Here is a 17,002-nt window from a genome sequence, read left to right as displayed (position 1 = left end):
AACGCCAAGACGAAGCAGGAGTACAATTGAAGATGAAATTGGAGTGTCAATGTGCCAGGAAATGGAACACTAGGTAATGTAAAACAAAACAGGTTCGCCCTGCAACTCTCGCAGTAAGTGTACGTGAGAAAACTGCTTTCGCTTTAGCAACCACTGTCTACACCATTTTGACCGCCTTCTCTGTTTCCTGCGGTTGGTCTGAATGTTTTTTGCAACACAAATTGCGAACACAGACCACAACAGAACTTCCTCCAATTCTATATTTCAAAATAACTGAATTAAACTTTTGACGTTTACGGGGAGCGTAGTCGCTTGCCACGGATATTGCTTTTCTACACCGACAGATGGGGGGCGAGTAGTAGATTGGGGTTTGTGTCGTGTGAACACACCATATTTGCAGCGATCTTTTGCATGTACAGACATCTGCGCCAATGTCTGCGCAGACAGATCGTTGCGTGTGGACCGGGCTATACACTCTGAGTATGTCATCTCTGCACGAAGCATCTGCAGCGTACATCGTTGATCCAGTACACGTCAATCATGTCTGCTATTGAAAGTTGACAACTCTGTGTTGGGATTGATTGGGGGTTAGGTTTAACCCCAGGAATGTTTGTAGTGTGTGGTGTTGTAGTTTTGTGTGAGATTTGAAATGTTATGTCCATTGTAGTGTGAATTTGAGTGTAAATATGGCCAGTCCTAGAACCCGCAGAGTTCTATCTGAACTGAAACCGATTGACGAGAATTCGGTAAGTGTAAGTCCTTGCGTCGTAAAAAGTTTGCAGCAAAGTAATAACAGATTTTTAATTATTTTTCATGTGTACCATTTTTTCAGAAATGTTTTGAGTGTGGAACTCACAATCCACAATGGGCCTCTGTGACATATGGAATATGGATTTGTTTAGAATGCTCTGGAAAACACAGAGGACTGGGAGTACATCTGTCATTTGTGCGGTCCATTAGTATGGATAAGTGGAAGGATATTGAGCTTGAAAAAATGAAGGTGACTGTCGCAGGAGTGATTGTTACACATTTTACTATTTTTACAAAGCTATTTCTTTGTTACTTACTTGTGTTATTCTGCTGTACATGAATCTGTCTGTTGTTTTTAACTGTGTTAGAGGTATTTAATCGTATGTGTACACAAATTGTGACAAAGCGTTGTGCAAAAAAAGTAGCTAGTAATGCCAGACTATAAAGATGAACTGCTCTTTCTCGGTTTTATTGGGTCACACTTGCTGTAGTCTTCATTATATGTATCCACTCGTCAGTAACTTTTTCTTCTTCCTGCACTAATGGAAAGTTAATTCAGTTGTATGAGGCATGTTACGTACTCATAGTGTTGTTGTGGATTACCTCATACATATAAAAACATATTTGCCTCAAATAATTCCAGGATCATTGAAGATTCACAAGTTGTTTTCATGCAGACAAATTGTAAGTTCCTCAGTAGGTGATGTGCACTCCCATTTTGATATCATCTTATTTTGCAAATCGATCTGTAGTGATTCCTGTTGCATACCTGAGGCAAACTCAGCTGTGTTTCACTGTAAAAAATTTGATAAATAGTTCGGAGAAAAATACAGTATTTAGAACTTAAGCTCAAAAAAGTGTAACCAAACATTGAAATAACACCTACGCTACACATTAGGATAGATTGGTGCTAACCAAATAGAGGATTGCTGATTGGAAAGGGGCTCGTTTAATTTTGAGATATGGTACAAAATTAGATAAGCAACAGCAATAGAATTGTAATGATAGAGGAAAATGTTCATAAACACCTCCAGCAAATTCCATTTATGTAGTCAGGTGTTTTGAATCCTGCAATCTATTGCACCCCCCCCCCCCCCCCCCCACCCGATCTCTCAATTTGTAAAAGTTACTTTATAATTAAAGGTAATTCTTCAATTGTTAAAAAAAAATAAAAAAAAAGCTGTTGCCCTGATGCAATGGTATGTGGTGACAGATCTCTCTGTGTGTCTCCTTAAATTCTAATGATTAATCTACTTGTGAAGTGAGATATGATGTTGGTGTGGAAGCTGTTTAAATGCAAACAATGCTCCACTGCCTTACACCAGAGACACTGTCACTTTCTGTGGAAGTAACAGCTTTTCAAAGTAAACAGCTATTGATGCTTGAATTATTGAAAGTGTTCTGGTGTAATGGTTTTTCCTTTCTATCTGAAAAGGCGTATTTCTATATAGAAATACTTTGTTTGTTGTTGTGGTCTTCAGTCCAGAGACTGGTTTGATGCAGCTCTCCATGCTACTCTATCCTGTGCAAGCTCCTTCATCTCCAAGTACCTACTGCAACCTACATCCTTTTGAATCTGTTTAGTGTATTCATCTCTTGGTCTCCCTCTATGATTTTTGCCCTCCACACTGCCCTCCAATGCTAAATTGGTGATCCCTTGGTGCTTCAGAATATGTCCTCCCAACCGAGCCCTTCTTCTAGTCACATTGTACCACACATTTCTTTTCTCCTCAGTTCTGTTCAATACCTCTTCATTAGTTATGTGATCCACCCATCTAATCTTCAGCATTATTCTGTAGCACCACATTTCGAAAGCTTCTATTCTCTTCTTGTCTAAACTATTTATCGTCACTTCCATACATGGCTACACTCCACACAAATACTTTCAGAAACGGCTGCCTGACACTTAAATCTATACTCGATGTTAACAAGTTTCTCTTTTTCAGAAACGCTTTCCTTGCCATTGCCAGTCTACATTGTGTATCCTCTCTACTTCGATCATCATCAGTTATTTTGCTCCCCAAATAGCAAAACTCCTTTACTACTTTAAGTGTCTCATTTCCTAATCTAGTTCCCTCAGCATCACCGACTTAATTCGACTACATTCCATTATCCTCATTTTGCTTTTGTTGATGTTCATCTTATATCCTCCTTTCAAGACATTATCCATTCCGTTCAACTGCTCTTCCAAGTCCTTTGCTGTCTCTGACAGAATTACAATGTCATCGGCAAACATCAAAGTTTTTACTTCTTCTCCATGGATTTTAATACCTATTCCGATTTTTTTCTTTTGTTTCCTTTACTGCTTGCTCAATATACAGATTGAATAATATCGGGGATAGGCTACAACCCTGTCTCACTCCCTTCCCAACCACAGCTTCCCTTTCGTGTCCCTCGACTCTTATAACTACCATCTGGTTCCTGTACAAATTGTAAATAGTCTTTCGCTCCCTATATTTTACCCCTGTCACGTTCAGAATTTGAAAGAGAGTATTCCATCAACATTGTCAAAAGCTTTTTCTAAGTCTACATAGGTTTGCCTTTCGTTAATTTATTTTCTAAGATAAGTCGTAAGGTCAGTATTGCCTCACGTGTTCCAACATTTCTATGGAATCCAAGCTGATCTTCCCCAAGGACGATTTTTACCAGTTTTTTATTCATCTGTAAAGAATTTGTGTTTGTATTGTGCAGCCGTGGCTTTTTAAACTGATAGTTCGGTAATTTTCACGTCTGTCAACACCTGCTTTCTTTGGGATTTGAAATATTATATTCTTCTTGAAGTCGACGAGTATTTCGCCTGCCTCGTACATCTTGCTCACCAGATGGTAGTTTTGTCAGGGCTCGCTCTCCTAAGGCTATCAGTAGTTCTAATGGAATGTTGTCTACTCCCGGGGCCTTGTTTCGACTTAGGTCTTTCAGTGCTCTGTCAAACTCTTCTCACAGTATCATATCTCAGATTTCATCTTCATCTACGTCCTCTTTCATTTACATAATATTCAATAATAATTGAAATGCCAAATGGACAAACCATCAAGAGCTACCAACCTGAACCTTAAAAATACCAAGGCATTTTCCAGTAGGTATCACCCATGAGCATGTACAAAGTGTGGTCAAGGGTATACTGAAAGGGCCAGGGAAATTTTGAAAAGCAAATTTAATGATACCTACACCTTCAAGGCCTTCAACATCTGGGCCATAATCATCCTCCGATATGCTGCAGGCTTTGTGAACTGCATATACATAGAGCTGGATAATCTGAATAGGAAAACATGGAAATTCATGACACTTCACCACATTTCCAGCCTTGCTGTGATGATAGGCCATGCTTGCCCAGAAAAGCAGTCAGTAGAGGACTGTTGCAAGCGAGGCAGACAGTGGAAGAAGGGACCGGGCATTGCCAGACTTTGTGAAATATAGCAAAGAATCAGTGGTGATCGAAGTCAACAACAGAAAGGTTCTCAAAGTACAGGAAACTAAAAATCAGTACAAAAAAGCTGTGCACCAAATCCAGATGGACAGCCTGCACAATAAAGCATTGCATAAGCAGTTTTTGGAGAGAATTGAAGACAAAAAGATAAAGATCTGGTCTTGAATGACCAACAGAACTCTAAAGAAGAAGACTGAACGAAAAATTTTTACTGCACAAGAAGCAGCCTTCAGAACTAATGCCATCAATGCAAAAATTGAGATACTCAACGTGCACACTATGCAAAGAAGCTCATGAAACAACTGATCATATCTAGAGCTGTTGTAGAAGGTTGCTCAGTCCAATTATAAGCAGAGGCACAATGATTAGGCATGAATGATCCACTGGAACTGGAAAATTGCCATCTGTCAGTGCTAAGAATCTTGTAGGACCACAAACCAGAAAAAGTTGGTGGTAATGAACATGTTAAATTTCTGTGGAACTTCTGACTCCAGACACTAGATATCACAATGTGAAGAAAAAAAAAAAAAAGAAAAAGAAATTGTAGATAATTGACTTTGCCATTCCAGGTGACAGCAGGATAAGTGAGAAACTACACTACTGTTTGGAAAAAGTGAAACACCAAGACAGAGAGATGTGATGTGAACGAAATGTATTTCACCTTTTTATTAGGGCATGAACTACACACGATTAGTATTACAGACCTGTACATACATGGTGAATGTGGAAATTCAGTATAGAGTCGCTGTACTACATGCTGCAGCCAGAGCTACTAGAAGTTGTTGCATGGAATCAGAATATGTGAATATGCTTCTTGGGGAATACTCTGCCACACAGTTGGACATGTCCACAGAGCATCAATTGTGCCTGCAGGAGGACCTGAATGAAGTTGCCGACCTATAATATCTGTGACCTATTCAGTGGGTGACATGTCAGGAAATCAGACAAGCCATTCTACGAAGAAGACTATCATTGTCGGACAAGTTGAAGTGGAACTTGTCTGTAAACACTACATTTTGCCACTCAGCATGCCAGTGTTTTGTGTGGTCAATCTGCGTGCATAAATGTGCAACAATTTTAGAATTTTATCTACATTTATTTTGCTTTAATGTGTGCAAAGGCTCTGGTAACCTCACCATTGAGCACCTGTAAAATCCAAACACACACAATCGATGCTGTGTAAGACCTCCTCCTCTTCACTGGTTCCACATGTGGCTCTGTTGAACCAGCCTGCCCTGTATGAGCCACTGAGTGACAAACCCATCTCACACAGACCTATCATTCTGCTCTGTTCAAATGCTTTCACATGCCAATATTTCACCCTGTGATGTTGGTGAGGCATAGTGGCACTTGGTCACACATTTCCATTAGTATGATGGCTCTGCACCGGGTGAGTGTTGTCACACAAGAGGGCACTTTTGGGCCTACATGCACATTTAAATCACTTATTATGTTCCACGAGTGTACGGGTCCCTCTTATCATGGTATGTTGTGGACCATTTCTCCTGAGAATGACTGCAGCAGTTGGCGAGCATCTTTGCTGATTTTAGGTGACCATGTAATTTCTGGGCGGGTTTGTAGATTATCGTGATGTTCCACTTTTTCAAGCTTTTTCCTATGCAGTCAGTAATGTCCTTAATGAAAGGCAGGAAAACTTCAGATTTCCCCAGTGCTTGAGCACTAGTATGATTTCTATGCAGTAGTCTTGATGCTCTTTTCACCTTAGTGAATGAATAACCGTTCTTGAGCGTTGCATTTTAATGTAGGTAACAGTCTGCTTGTGTGTGGGTTTTTGGGAACCATGTGATCCAAACTCCCATCTTCTTTCTTGAAAACTAGCAAATCAAGAAAATTTTTGGAAAAAGCAGAACATTGTGGTAATCTACAAACCCACCCGGAAGATACATGATCACCTAAAACTGGCCAATGGCGCCTACCAACTGCTGAAGAAAGCAGGAATTCGTTTCCATCACTCCAGGAATTTCAGTGAGGAGGAGGAGGAGAGTGTGAAATTGAATGATACCTGTATTCTGGTACTGAAGATGACGTGCACCAGTCTTCCACCATGGTGTGATAGCAACAGCAGACGATGGCAGTTGACAATTCAAAACTCTTCACACCATTATGTGGAAACGGAATTTTGCTGTTGTCAGTAGTGAGCCAGAGTCTGAATCGGACCTTCAAAAAAGCTGTGATCCCTGTTGAAAATGTCCTCCACAGACGGGGATGGTACATTGGGTTTTAAGGTGAAATCTGTTTGACCCCAGCATAACAGCCCAGAAAATTTTATTAATTGTCACTCCATAATTGCCTATTGCTTCTGAGGATATTCTCAAGATTGCTTTCTGTAATGTGCATGTAGAAACAAACTTAAAAAAAAAAGCATCTGTCTCGAGGTGCTATCTTCTAGCTGATAACTTTCACAACTTGTGAACCATCCCTGGTTACAAAAAGGTCTTGTAATTGTTATTCAGAGGCTTGTAAAGTAGCATCAAAGTTTTTGTTACAATTCATGTTTGGAAACAAATTATGTCTCAGATGGTTCCAGAAATATTTGATGTGTATGTCTTGGCTAAATCGCCCTATATATCAAGTCCATATTTTTCTTAATGGGTGTTTGAGTGGGTTTTTAATTAACACATTAATTTTACATGAGGATCATTCTATGTCAAATGGCCTAAATTTAGACAAGCTCCCCACTCGACCATCTCAAATTTTGATGAAATTTTTACAGGATGCAGCACTGCCAAATTACAGTTTCAGAAGTAGTATGATGGGACCACTAGCCACCTTTTCATAAAGGCTTGTTTTTTTTTTAACATGCAACTGAAATGAATAAATGATCAACTTTGTTTTACCATTGTTCAGTATCTGAGACCTGTCATGCCGAAACTTTGTGATTCTATTCAACTTTTTGGGTACAGTAGCTTGTTGTAGTACAAAAGGTCAAACTATGGTTAATTCATCACAGTGTGCTATCAGAGTGGCTGATAAATCTTGTCATACCAAATTTTGGCTATACTTTGCCTTGTATCTACTGAAAAAGTAACTTTCTGAAGCTAATACTTTAGTTATCTGCAGCCTGCCAGCATGTCATAAAGCTCTGCAAGTGGCACCTAGATTGCTCAAATAACAATTGAGTTTCCGAAGTTCAAAGTGTGTTAAAAAATTTAGTCAATTTTGGCTCACTTTCAAAAGTTCATATCTCAAAAAGGATCACTCAAATTTGATTTTTCTCAGCACCATTGAAAAGAGCTCACCTTGTTTGATCAGATAGAGCTGTTTTTATTTTGGAGACTTTGGCATTTAAGAACAAATAAATGTATATTTTCTTTACATTACATTACTTGACATTGGGACTTAAATGAATAAATGATCAACCTTGATTTACCAATACTCAGGATCTGAGAGACCTGTCATGCTGAAACTTTGTGATCCTGTTCAACTTTTTGGGTACAATATCATAGCTGTAAAACAAAAGGCCAAACTACGGTAAAATCATTATAGTGTGCTGTCAAAGTGGCCCATAAATCATGTCGTACCAAATAAACTTGCATTTATATTACATTAAAAAATATATGTACCAGTTGTACTCTTTATGGTTCCCAAGCCAAATATTTCAGTTCTTGTTAATTCATTTGCTGAAATTTGTTACAAATAGCAATTACAGTTGATTCTAACAAGCTATAATGTTGGCCCATTCTTGTTGCTGATGGAACTGGAATGACAGAAATAATGTGTTGATTTGGAATCCAACAAGCATCCTACCTAGCTGGCCAATAGAATGAATGTGCAGGTCCATTGGGGTGCATGATACTGACTAAAACATCATTTTCTTCTTCTGAAACTTCAGACACATCACCAATCCACCATTTTCCATCATATATAGAGGCAATGTATTGGCCCAGTTGTAAGGCTGTAATATTTGAAATGAAACTGTTGCTTGACTTTGATCAACATTTGTCACAAAAAAATAGTATCATTGGATACTCTTCTAATACACACTTGCTTTTCATTTAATGGCACAAAATGGTGATTCTCTCTTGTTGCTGATACTGTGCAACCATTTGTGAACCTTGCGTCCTGCTCAGTTTTTAAGGTTTCAGTTTCTTCTTTTGAAACAAAAATGAATTGGATTTCTCCGATATTCTTTGTACAGTATTTAAACAAATCAGTTGGTGTCAAAATCTGGTCCTCAGTTGGTCTTTGAAGGTTTGCTCTTGCTGCCAGGCACATTACTGTTCCTCCAATTCCATCACATAGAGATTTTCCATGGCTTGTAGCAAAAAAGCTCCATTCAGCTGAGATTCCAAAGTAATTTTGATAGTGGCAGAGATTTAGAAAATTTTTGAAGCTTTTGTATTGCGCTGCTGACACATCACTGAAGTAGTAAATGTGTGTGACTTTTCTAAGGAGACACTTTAGATCTTCTATTAATTTTGCTATAAAAGCATGTAGAGAGATTGCATCATGTTTCAGGCTGTCTCTTATTATACAGTAGCTGATGCTGCTGATTTCCAAGTTATTTCTGAAGTATACAACAATTGGGTGTAAAGTTGCTTGGCTGTTATTCCAGTTAAAACCTTGAGCTGCATCCTGGACAATGAAGGAATAATTTTCAGCGAAGTCCATTAATATGATGAGTTCAGTTGGCTTACAGCTTTCTTTTATGCATTTTAGGTGCTTGCTCTGGTGCTTTGCAACATGATGAGTGGAAAGTTTGTCAGTTTTTGAAATCAGATCTTCAATAAAATCCTCAGTGGTCATCTGCTTGGTTTCTAATGTATCTCTATCAGTGTGCACCCACTGTTTGAACTCAATGGTATCATCTGGATCACTGTCTTCAAAACTACTATCTAAAAACTGTTCCAGTAGTTCTTTTCCTGGTCATATTTCACAGTGATGAAGCATGCAGTCCTTGGATTCCAAATCACACACTGTTTTAGCAATCAGACTCTTATAATCTTCTTTAATTAGAGTGCTTGCAAGCATCGGTTTCACATTTTGGTGTAAAGTGCAAACACACTGAGTGGGTTCCTGCAGCACCCACAGTGATGCACCATTTTGGCCTCAGTTCGCAAAATTTGGAAAATCCTATTTCAGGTCCATGCTGAAGTAGATATGCAGCAAACATTTCTTTCAAATTAGTCAGTAGAAGCTATTTTTGCATCAAAGCTTTCTTTCCTCCTATTCTAATTGATACAGTCTCTCTTACATGGACAAATTCAGCTACATTCTTCATTCTGAAAAAATGTTACCTCTCTTTCTTTTACGGCATCTGGAATCATCTTGCCAACTTGTTCTTTGGCAGAGCTAATACACCATTTTCTGCCTGCTGCTTTTACGATCCTCTCTGAAACACCAAATTCTTGCAGTGTCTCTCTTATAGTCCAGCTTTGTGGTACTAATGTAAGTATTTGGAATTTTTGAGGCTATCTTGACAATTGCAATTTCTCTTTCAATTATTTAATCAGCTGCTTATAATCTTCACAATCAGGACATGCCTTGCTTGTACTAGGTGTTTGAAGAGTTTTGGGATGAATCCTCCAGCAGCAGCAATGTTATTCGCAATTGCGTCTTGAGCTTCGCTTATTTTTAATTTTGCGTAACCTTTCACATCCCTTTTTGATACTATCTGAAATTTTAGAGGGGAGACCCCAAAAGCAGATAGACTGGAATCGATTGATATTTCTGGATGTGCTTCATCTTCTCACTGGTTTGAAGTTGACTGATTTTTCTGCTTTCTGTGCTGAAAATTGTTTTCTGGAAGTTGGACAGATCTTCTCACCAGGTTTCACATTGCTCTTAGTCAAGGCTTGCAATTGTTTTGCTGTTTTCACATTGACAATCCGTAAAACCTTTTTAACGGAATGGTTCTTTGCACCAAAAGGATTACAACAAGATCTCTGTAGAAAGTCATATTGGCCCACAAGTATTGCTTTGTGATGAAAGCATATTTGTGCATTTCAGTAAGACATATCTCACTTCTTTGGTTTATTAATTCCTGTTACTCTACAGAACATTCTTTAATTGGAATGAAGCATTGTTGATGTGTTATGTTTTCAGATGACATGAAGAATTATCTGCAAGGCCAATGACACATGGTAATGAAACCTCGCTGATATCCATTACACTATAATTAAATTTATGCTTCCAGTTGCAGTTTGTTTCAATATTAGATAAAGTAGAAGTGCTGTATATTTCCAACTGAAAAATATTACACAATCATAGGTAATGGGAACTTCCTTGAGAATAAACAGAAAAAAATTAAATAACCTGATAAATGTTTCTAAAGAGTCACCCCATACCTTGAAATAATTTTTACTCGCCGAAAAAAAGAGGTTTATCCAGTAATGACAACACACGTTACATCATTTAAAAAGGCACACACAACATCTGAACACTCTTGAACTGATTGTTGAAGCATGTTACCAAACTCCATTGTTGACACTAAACTGATCTGTCTCCAAAATAGAGCTTTATGACATGCTGACAGGTTGCAGATAACTAAAGTATCAGCTTCAGAAAGTTATTCTTTCAGTATATACAAGGCAATAAAGTATAGTCAAAATTTGGTACGACAGGATGTATGAGCCACTTTGATAGCACACTATGATGAATTTACCATAGTTTGACAATAAGTACTACAATTAAGCTATTGTATCCAAAAAGTTGAACAGAATCACAAAGTGTCAGTGCGACAGGTCTCTTAGATCCTGAATAATGGTACAACTAAGCCGATAATTTATTCGTTTTAGTCGCAATGTCAAAAAACAAGCCTTTGCAAAAAGGTGGCATGTGGCCCCACCATACTACTTATGAAGCTGTAATTTGGCAGTGCTTCATGTAAGGTCTATATGTACATCCTGTAAAAATTTCATATGATCGAGCAAGGGACTCGTAGGCCACTTGACATGGAATGACCCATGACCATCAAAGGCTTTCCAGAATTCTTTAGTCATGCAGAATGCATCTGTATTGTGATGTTTATGCTTAAGTGTGATTAAACGGTGTGGCATAGGAACACTGTATATCAGCATTTGCTTGACAGATGAAGAGAAAGCGGTTTTAGAATTTAAAAATGTCAAAGAATGGTTTTATAGAATAATGGGCAAGTAGAGCTCCCACTCTCAGGGTTCTGTACAAACTTAATTATGTTTATTGACAGTTCATCCCCTAGTGTGGGAATCAAGAATCTAGATAAATTTTGCTTGATATTAATACTGGCAAGGTATTGTTCCTGGGAATTCAAAGAGTTTAAATAATGTTTTTATTTTATGTTTGAAGTCGGATAACAAATGACAAACGAAATAATTTTTGTGTGATATAAATACAAGTTAACACTATTTTCATTTTTTCCCGTAGCTGCATTGTGAAACCTTGTCTTTCATAATTCTTGGTCAATAGGAAGTACCCTACAGGTTTGATGACCTGGAGTTTGCAAGTATCAAAGTATGTGACATAAATCTTTTGTTTGCTTTGACTTAGAAACTTCAATATTTACATCACTAAGGGTCAATGGACCTTAATTTGTGGCATAAACTTAAACTTGATATGTCTATACCCATTTCTGAGTAAAAGGGTTTCTGACTAACTGTACTGAGCATGAAGACATACGAAAAGATAATTTTACAGAAAATCAAGAACAAGATAGAACCACAATTAGGAGCCAACAACAAGGTCTTGGCTGTGGAAGATTAACTATACGTCCCATATTTACACCTAGATGGGTTGTAGAGAAGAGATGGGAATTTGTGAAAGACATTGTACATTCATTCATAGATTCAAAAAATGTTTAAGACACTGTTAGAAGTGAAGAGAGATGGCAAGTTTCTAAATGATTGGAACTGTCAAAAGGTATGCAACTTAGAATTGTAAACATGTATAACAAATTCCTGAATTGGGTCATGATAAATGACAAAAAGTCGGAACGGTTTAGAACAGGCAGAGGAGTTTGACAAGGATGTGTGCTCTCAGCTGTGCTCTTCAGTATTGGTAGGGCGACATCATAAGGAAAGTTCAGCAAGGATTAGATACAAAAGTCATAGCATGTGCAGATGATTTGATGACGTGGGAAGACAATGAACAAAAATTGGAATAACTAAATACCTGATAGAGGATAACAGGAAAAGCAGGCATGAGAACAAGCCTAACAAAAAGTGCGGTAATGAAAATTGGCAGGGAAAATGAAAAAATCGAGAATGTATGTTGTAATGGGTGGAGTAGATGCTTTCAGGTATATAGGAAGTAAGTTGATAAGGAAAAGAAAGATCAAGGAAGAAATTTCGAAGAGGATAGAAAATTGCTCAAAATTGTGTATTTGAAATAATTAGTAACTGGAAAATACCTGCCAAGGGTTATATCATGGCATACAAATAGTATTATCTAATAATTTTGACCTGTGGCTCAGAATGTTGGACCTGGGGAAGAAAGCTCTGAATAGAAGTTAAGTGGTAAAAGTGTGCTTTCTACAAGGGAACCTGGTTAAGGACAGAGTAAAAATGAAACAATGCAAAATGTGATGCTGATCGATCCACTAAAAGAAACTCTTGAGAGAAATACACTTAAATGGTTTGGTCTTGTTAAGAGCTTGGGAAAAAGAGAACTAAGTAGAACTCTGAAAGAACAGAACCTGGGAGAAGACCAATTGGAAGACAACAAAAAAATATGGAGAGATCAGGTGAAGGATGATGTGCTTTGAAGAGGACAGAATTGGGAGGAAGTTTTAGATGATAAATTTTAGAAGACAAGAGAAGATTTGAGGAGACTTTAAACATATGGTCAGTGTAAGATGAAACTAGTATTACTGTAGATATTTACAAAGTGAGTAGTGTGTGTTTGAAAATAAGTTAGATCAAACAAATAGGTGTAATAATATGAAATGATTTAACAAATGCATGCTTGAAATATAATAGGATAAAAATGGGACTGGGTGAATGAAAAAAGTAGTCCTCTTTTGATCACTTAGTTTCAGGCCAGTAGCGCATTCAAGAATAGTTGTCCCCATAAGGCTTGGAAGTGATACTTACCCAGCATTAGAATATAAATGTGTGGCAAAAGATGACAATGACAACGATTCTCTGGATGACCTATGATGACACAAGGATGAATTATCTTTATTTATCTGACATAATACTTTGTGCCAGTTTCTAATGGAGATATTAAAATAAAGAAACAGGCAAGTATAAATCTCATTCCAAACAGAAATGCTGTAAGATCGCTTACTGTATTGATTGGTTACAATGATTTCAGGCAAGACATTGGACATTTTCATCAAATCTAAGAGATAACAAACACTGTCATTGGTGTATCTTGTCAGTGTACGAGGGGAGCACAGTTTTTTCCCAATTACAAAATAACTTCATGTGCTCCATTTGTTGCCCTAGGAGCATCTTGGTGGTACTCAGTGTCTCTACATGACTTCACCAACATCTCTTCCATAACCACTTCTTATCATCATCCATTCCAGGTCTATCGCTTCTTTCCTTGTCGCCAACGTTGCCAATCTCTCTTGAAACCACAAACCACAAAACACAATGCATAACCTTCTGCATAGATTCCATTGGGGCAGCAGCATACAAGAGGAGGGGGGGGGGGAGAGAGAGAGGGAGAGAGAGAGAGAGAGAGAGAGAGAGAGAGAGAGAGAGAGAGAGAGATCATTAATTAATCTACCATTTGTAGCAAACCACTCGGGTGCATCTAGTGTAGTGCTGCAGAAATAGATTTTTGTAATATGTGAAAGGCTTTATATTCACCCTGTATATTGTATGACGACTTGCTGCATATTTGGGAATTTTGAAACCCTGAAAACAAATGCTGGTTTTTATGTCCAATAATTAAAATTTTGTTTCTTTGTATTTCTTTCTAGTTTGCTGCCTCACTCTCCCTGGTAGCACTCAATAGATGATGTGAAATGCAGGGGGCAAAACTGGCTTATAAGAAGTTACAAAACAGTTGAGATTGGCTACAGAGATGAGATATCTTTTCCTAGGATAAAACTTGGTTTGCACAGCAAAATTCTATAATATTATTCTTCCCTCTTCTGGAAGGAAGAAATTGGGTGGGGGGGGGGTGGGGGGGCAGTCTGTTCAGTTGTTTTACAGTACCAATAAGAATGGCTTGTTGAATAAAATGTCAGATTATTGGATTATTGCTATTTCACAAATGATGCAAAAATGAAAGAAAATGCAGCCCAGGTGAATGTTCTTAACAAGAACTGAATGAACTCTGTGGCCAGACCTGCACACAACATGCTGCGGACTGATCACCAGGTCATCTTTAGACAGTGGTATCTCTGAATGTGACGAGAGAACCATTGTCCCAGCTGTTTATAACTTCATGATTTTGGATTCATCACCTCCTCAGGCAGTCTTAAAAGGTCAAGTGCACCCAGTTCCAGTTTTACTGCCAATGAAAAAAAAAAATCTCCTGTCAGTACTGGGACTTAAACACAGATTTTTTTTTTCAAATGGCAGTTACATATTCTGACAGTTCAGCGACTGTATATGTTCTCAATAATGAAATTTAATGTTGCTCAGAAAGATAAGCTGCATTTGTCTTATGTTTTCAGAACAAGAGTCTCATGTATTGTATTTATTTAGGTTGGCGGCAATCGAAGAGCAAGAGAATTTTTTGAATCACAACCAGACTGGGATGACAGCATGTCAATCCAAAGACGGTACAATACAAAGGCAGCTGCTCTTTACAGAGACAAAGTAAGTCACGCACTACATTGTTGAGCAGTGTTTCTAAAATGAGTGCATCTTTGTATTCCATGTTTGTCAATCTTTCCATTAACTGAAATTTCTTAATCCGAAATGATGGAGATTGTGATTTACATGAAAGTATGTGTACAGAAGGTAAGCAAATGGTGGTAAGTGGGAGCTGTTTAAACTTAACACAGAGTGAAGAAATTCCATGTGTACTCAACAGCAAAGATAGAGCTGTATTTCCTCTATGGCACAATTACTGCTACAAAAAAATGTGGATTTGTGGTTAATTGGTTGTCAGACAGCAAATCCAAAGGTTCAGGGTTGAATCCACAATCAACCCTAGAATTCTTTGTCACTTCCCTCTCCCCTGCCTCTGACCCTCCCCCCACCTGCCTCTGACCCTCCCCCCACCTGCCTCTGACCCTCCCCCCACCTGCCTCTGACCCTCCCCCCACCTGCCTCTGACCCTCCCCCCACCTGCCTCTGACCCTCCCCCCACCTGCCTCTGACCCTCCCCCCACCTGCCTCTGACCCTCCCCCCACCTGCCTCTGACCCTCCCCCCACCTGCCTCTGACCCTCCCCCCACCTGCCTCTGACCCTCCCCCCACCTGCCTCTGACCCTCCCCCCACCTGCCTCTGACCCTCCCCCCACCTGCCTCTGACCCTCCCCCCACCTGCCTCTGACCCTCCCCCCACCTGCCTCTGACCCTCCCCCCACCTGCCTCTGACCCTCCCCCCACCTGCCTCTGACCCTCCCCCCACCTGCCTCTGACCCTCCCCCCACCTGCCTCTGACCCTCCCCCCACCTGCCTCTGACCCTCCCCCCACCTGCCTCTGACCCTCCCCCCACCTGCCTCTGACCCTCCCCCCACCTGCCTCTGACCCTCCCCCCACCTGCCTCTGACCCTCCCCCCACCTGCCTCTGACCCTCCCCCCACCTGCCTCTGACCCTCCCCCCACCTGCCTCTGACCCTCCCCCCACCTGCCTCTGACCCTCCCCCCACCTGCCTCTGACCCTCCCCCCACCTGCCTCTGACCCTCCCCCCACCTGCCTCTGACCCTCCCCCCACCTGCCTCTGACCCTCCCCCCACCTGCCTCTGACCCTCCCCCCACCTGCCTCTGACCCTCCCCCCACCTGCCTCTGACCCTCCCCCCACCTGCCTCTGACCCTCCCCCCACCTGCCTATGACCCTCCCCCCACCTGCCTATGACCCTCCCCCCACCTGCCTATGACCCTCCCCCCACCTGCCTCTGACCCTCCCCCCACCTGCCTCTGACCCTCCCCCCACCTGCCTCTGACCCTCCCCCCACCTGCCTCTGACCCTCCCCCCACCTGCCTCTGACCCTCCCCCCACCTGCCTCTGACCCTCCCCCCACCTGCCTCTGACCCTCCCCCCACCTGCCTCTGACCCCCCCCACCTGCCTCTGAAACCCCCCACCTGCCTCTGACCCCCCCCCACCTGCCTCTGACCCCCCCCCACCTGCCTCTGACCCCCCCACCTGCCTCTGACCCCCCCCCACCTGCCTCTGACCCCCCCCCCCACCTGCCTCTGACCCCCCCCCCCCCACCTGCCTGACCCCCCCACCTGCCTCTGACCCCCCCACCTGCCTCTGACCCCCCCACCTGCCTCTGACCCCCCCACCTGCCTCTGACCCCCCCACCTGCCTCTGACCCCCCCCACCTGCCTCTGACCCCCCCCCACCTGCCTCTGACCCCCCCCACCTGCCTCTGACCCCCCCCACCTGCCTCTGACCCCCCCCACCTGCCTCTGACCCCCCCCACCTGCCTCTGGCCCCCCCCCACCTGCCTCTGACCCCCCCCACCTGCCTCTGACCCCCCCAGCTGCCTCTGACCCCCCCCCCCCCCCCCCACATGCCTCTGACCCCCCCCCATGCCTCTGACCCCCCCCCCCCCCACATGCCTCTGACCCCCCCCCCCCCACACGCCTCTGACCCCCCCCCCCACACGCCTCTGACCCCCCCCCCCCCCCCCACACGCCTCTGACCCCCCCCCCACACGCCTCTGGCACCCCCTCCCCACCTGCCACTGACCCCCCCCACCTACCTCTTACCCCCCCACCTCTGACTGCCGCCCCCCACCCCTTGCCACC

The 17,002-nt window shown here is 41.6% G+C and overlaps 1 protein-coding gene across 2 annotated transcripts in view; it reads left to right on the top strand.

The window, feature by feature from the left end:
• Positions 1-352: 352 nt before the first annotated feature.
• The window catches only part of LOC126365799 (ADP-ribosylation factor GTPase-activating protein 1), an 80,897-nt gene continuing 64,247 nt past the window's right edge, over positions 353-17,002 (top strand). Inside the window, exons 1-3 of one of the 2 annotated variants that reach the window (XM_050008382.1) lie at positions 353-746; positions 833-1,000; positions 14,779-14,892. In XM_050008382.1, the coding sequence (XP_049864339.1) occupies positions 687-746; positions 833-1,000; positions 14,779-14,892 (342 nt within the window). In that variant the 5' untranslated portion in view covers positions 353-686. The remainder of the gene's footprint in view (positions 747-832; positions 1,001-14,778; positions 14,893-17,002) is intronic. The other variant, XM_050008381.1, reaches the window with a different exon arrangement.

Source organism: Schistocerca gregaria, chromosome 4 (assembly GCF_023897955.1).
Source record: "Schistocerca gregaria isolate iqSchGreg1 chromosome 4, iqSchGreg1.2, whole genome shotgun sequence".
Classification (NCBI taxonomy): domain Eukaryota; kingdom Metazoa; phylum Arthropoda; class Insecta; order Orthoptera; family Acrididae; genus Schistocerca; species Schistocerca gregaria.
Note: the sequence above shows the minus strand (reverse complement) of the source record. Positions and strands in the feature narration are given on the sequence as shown.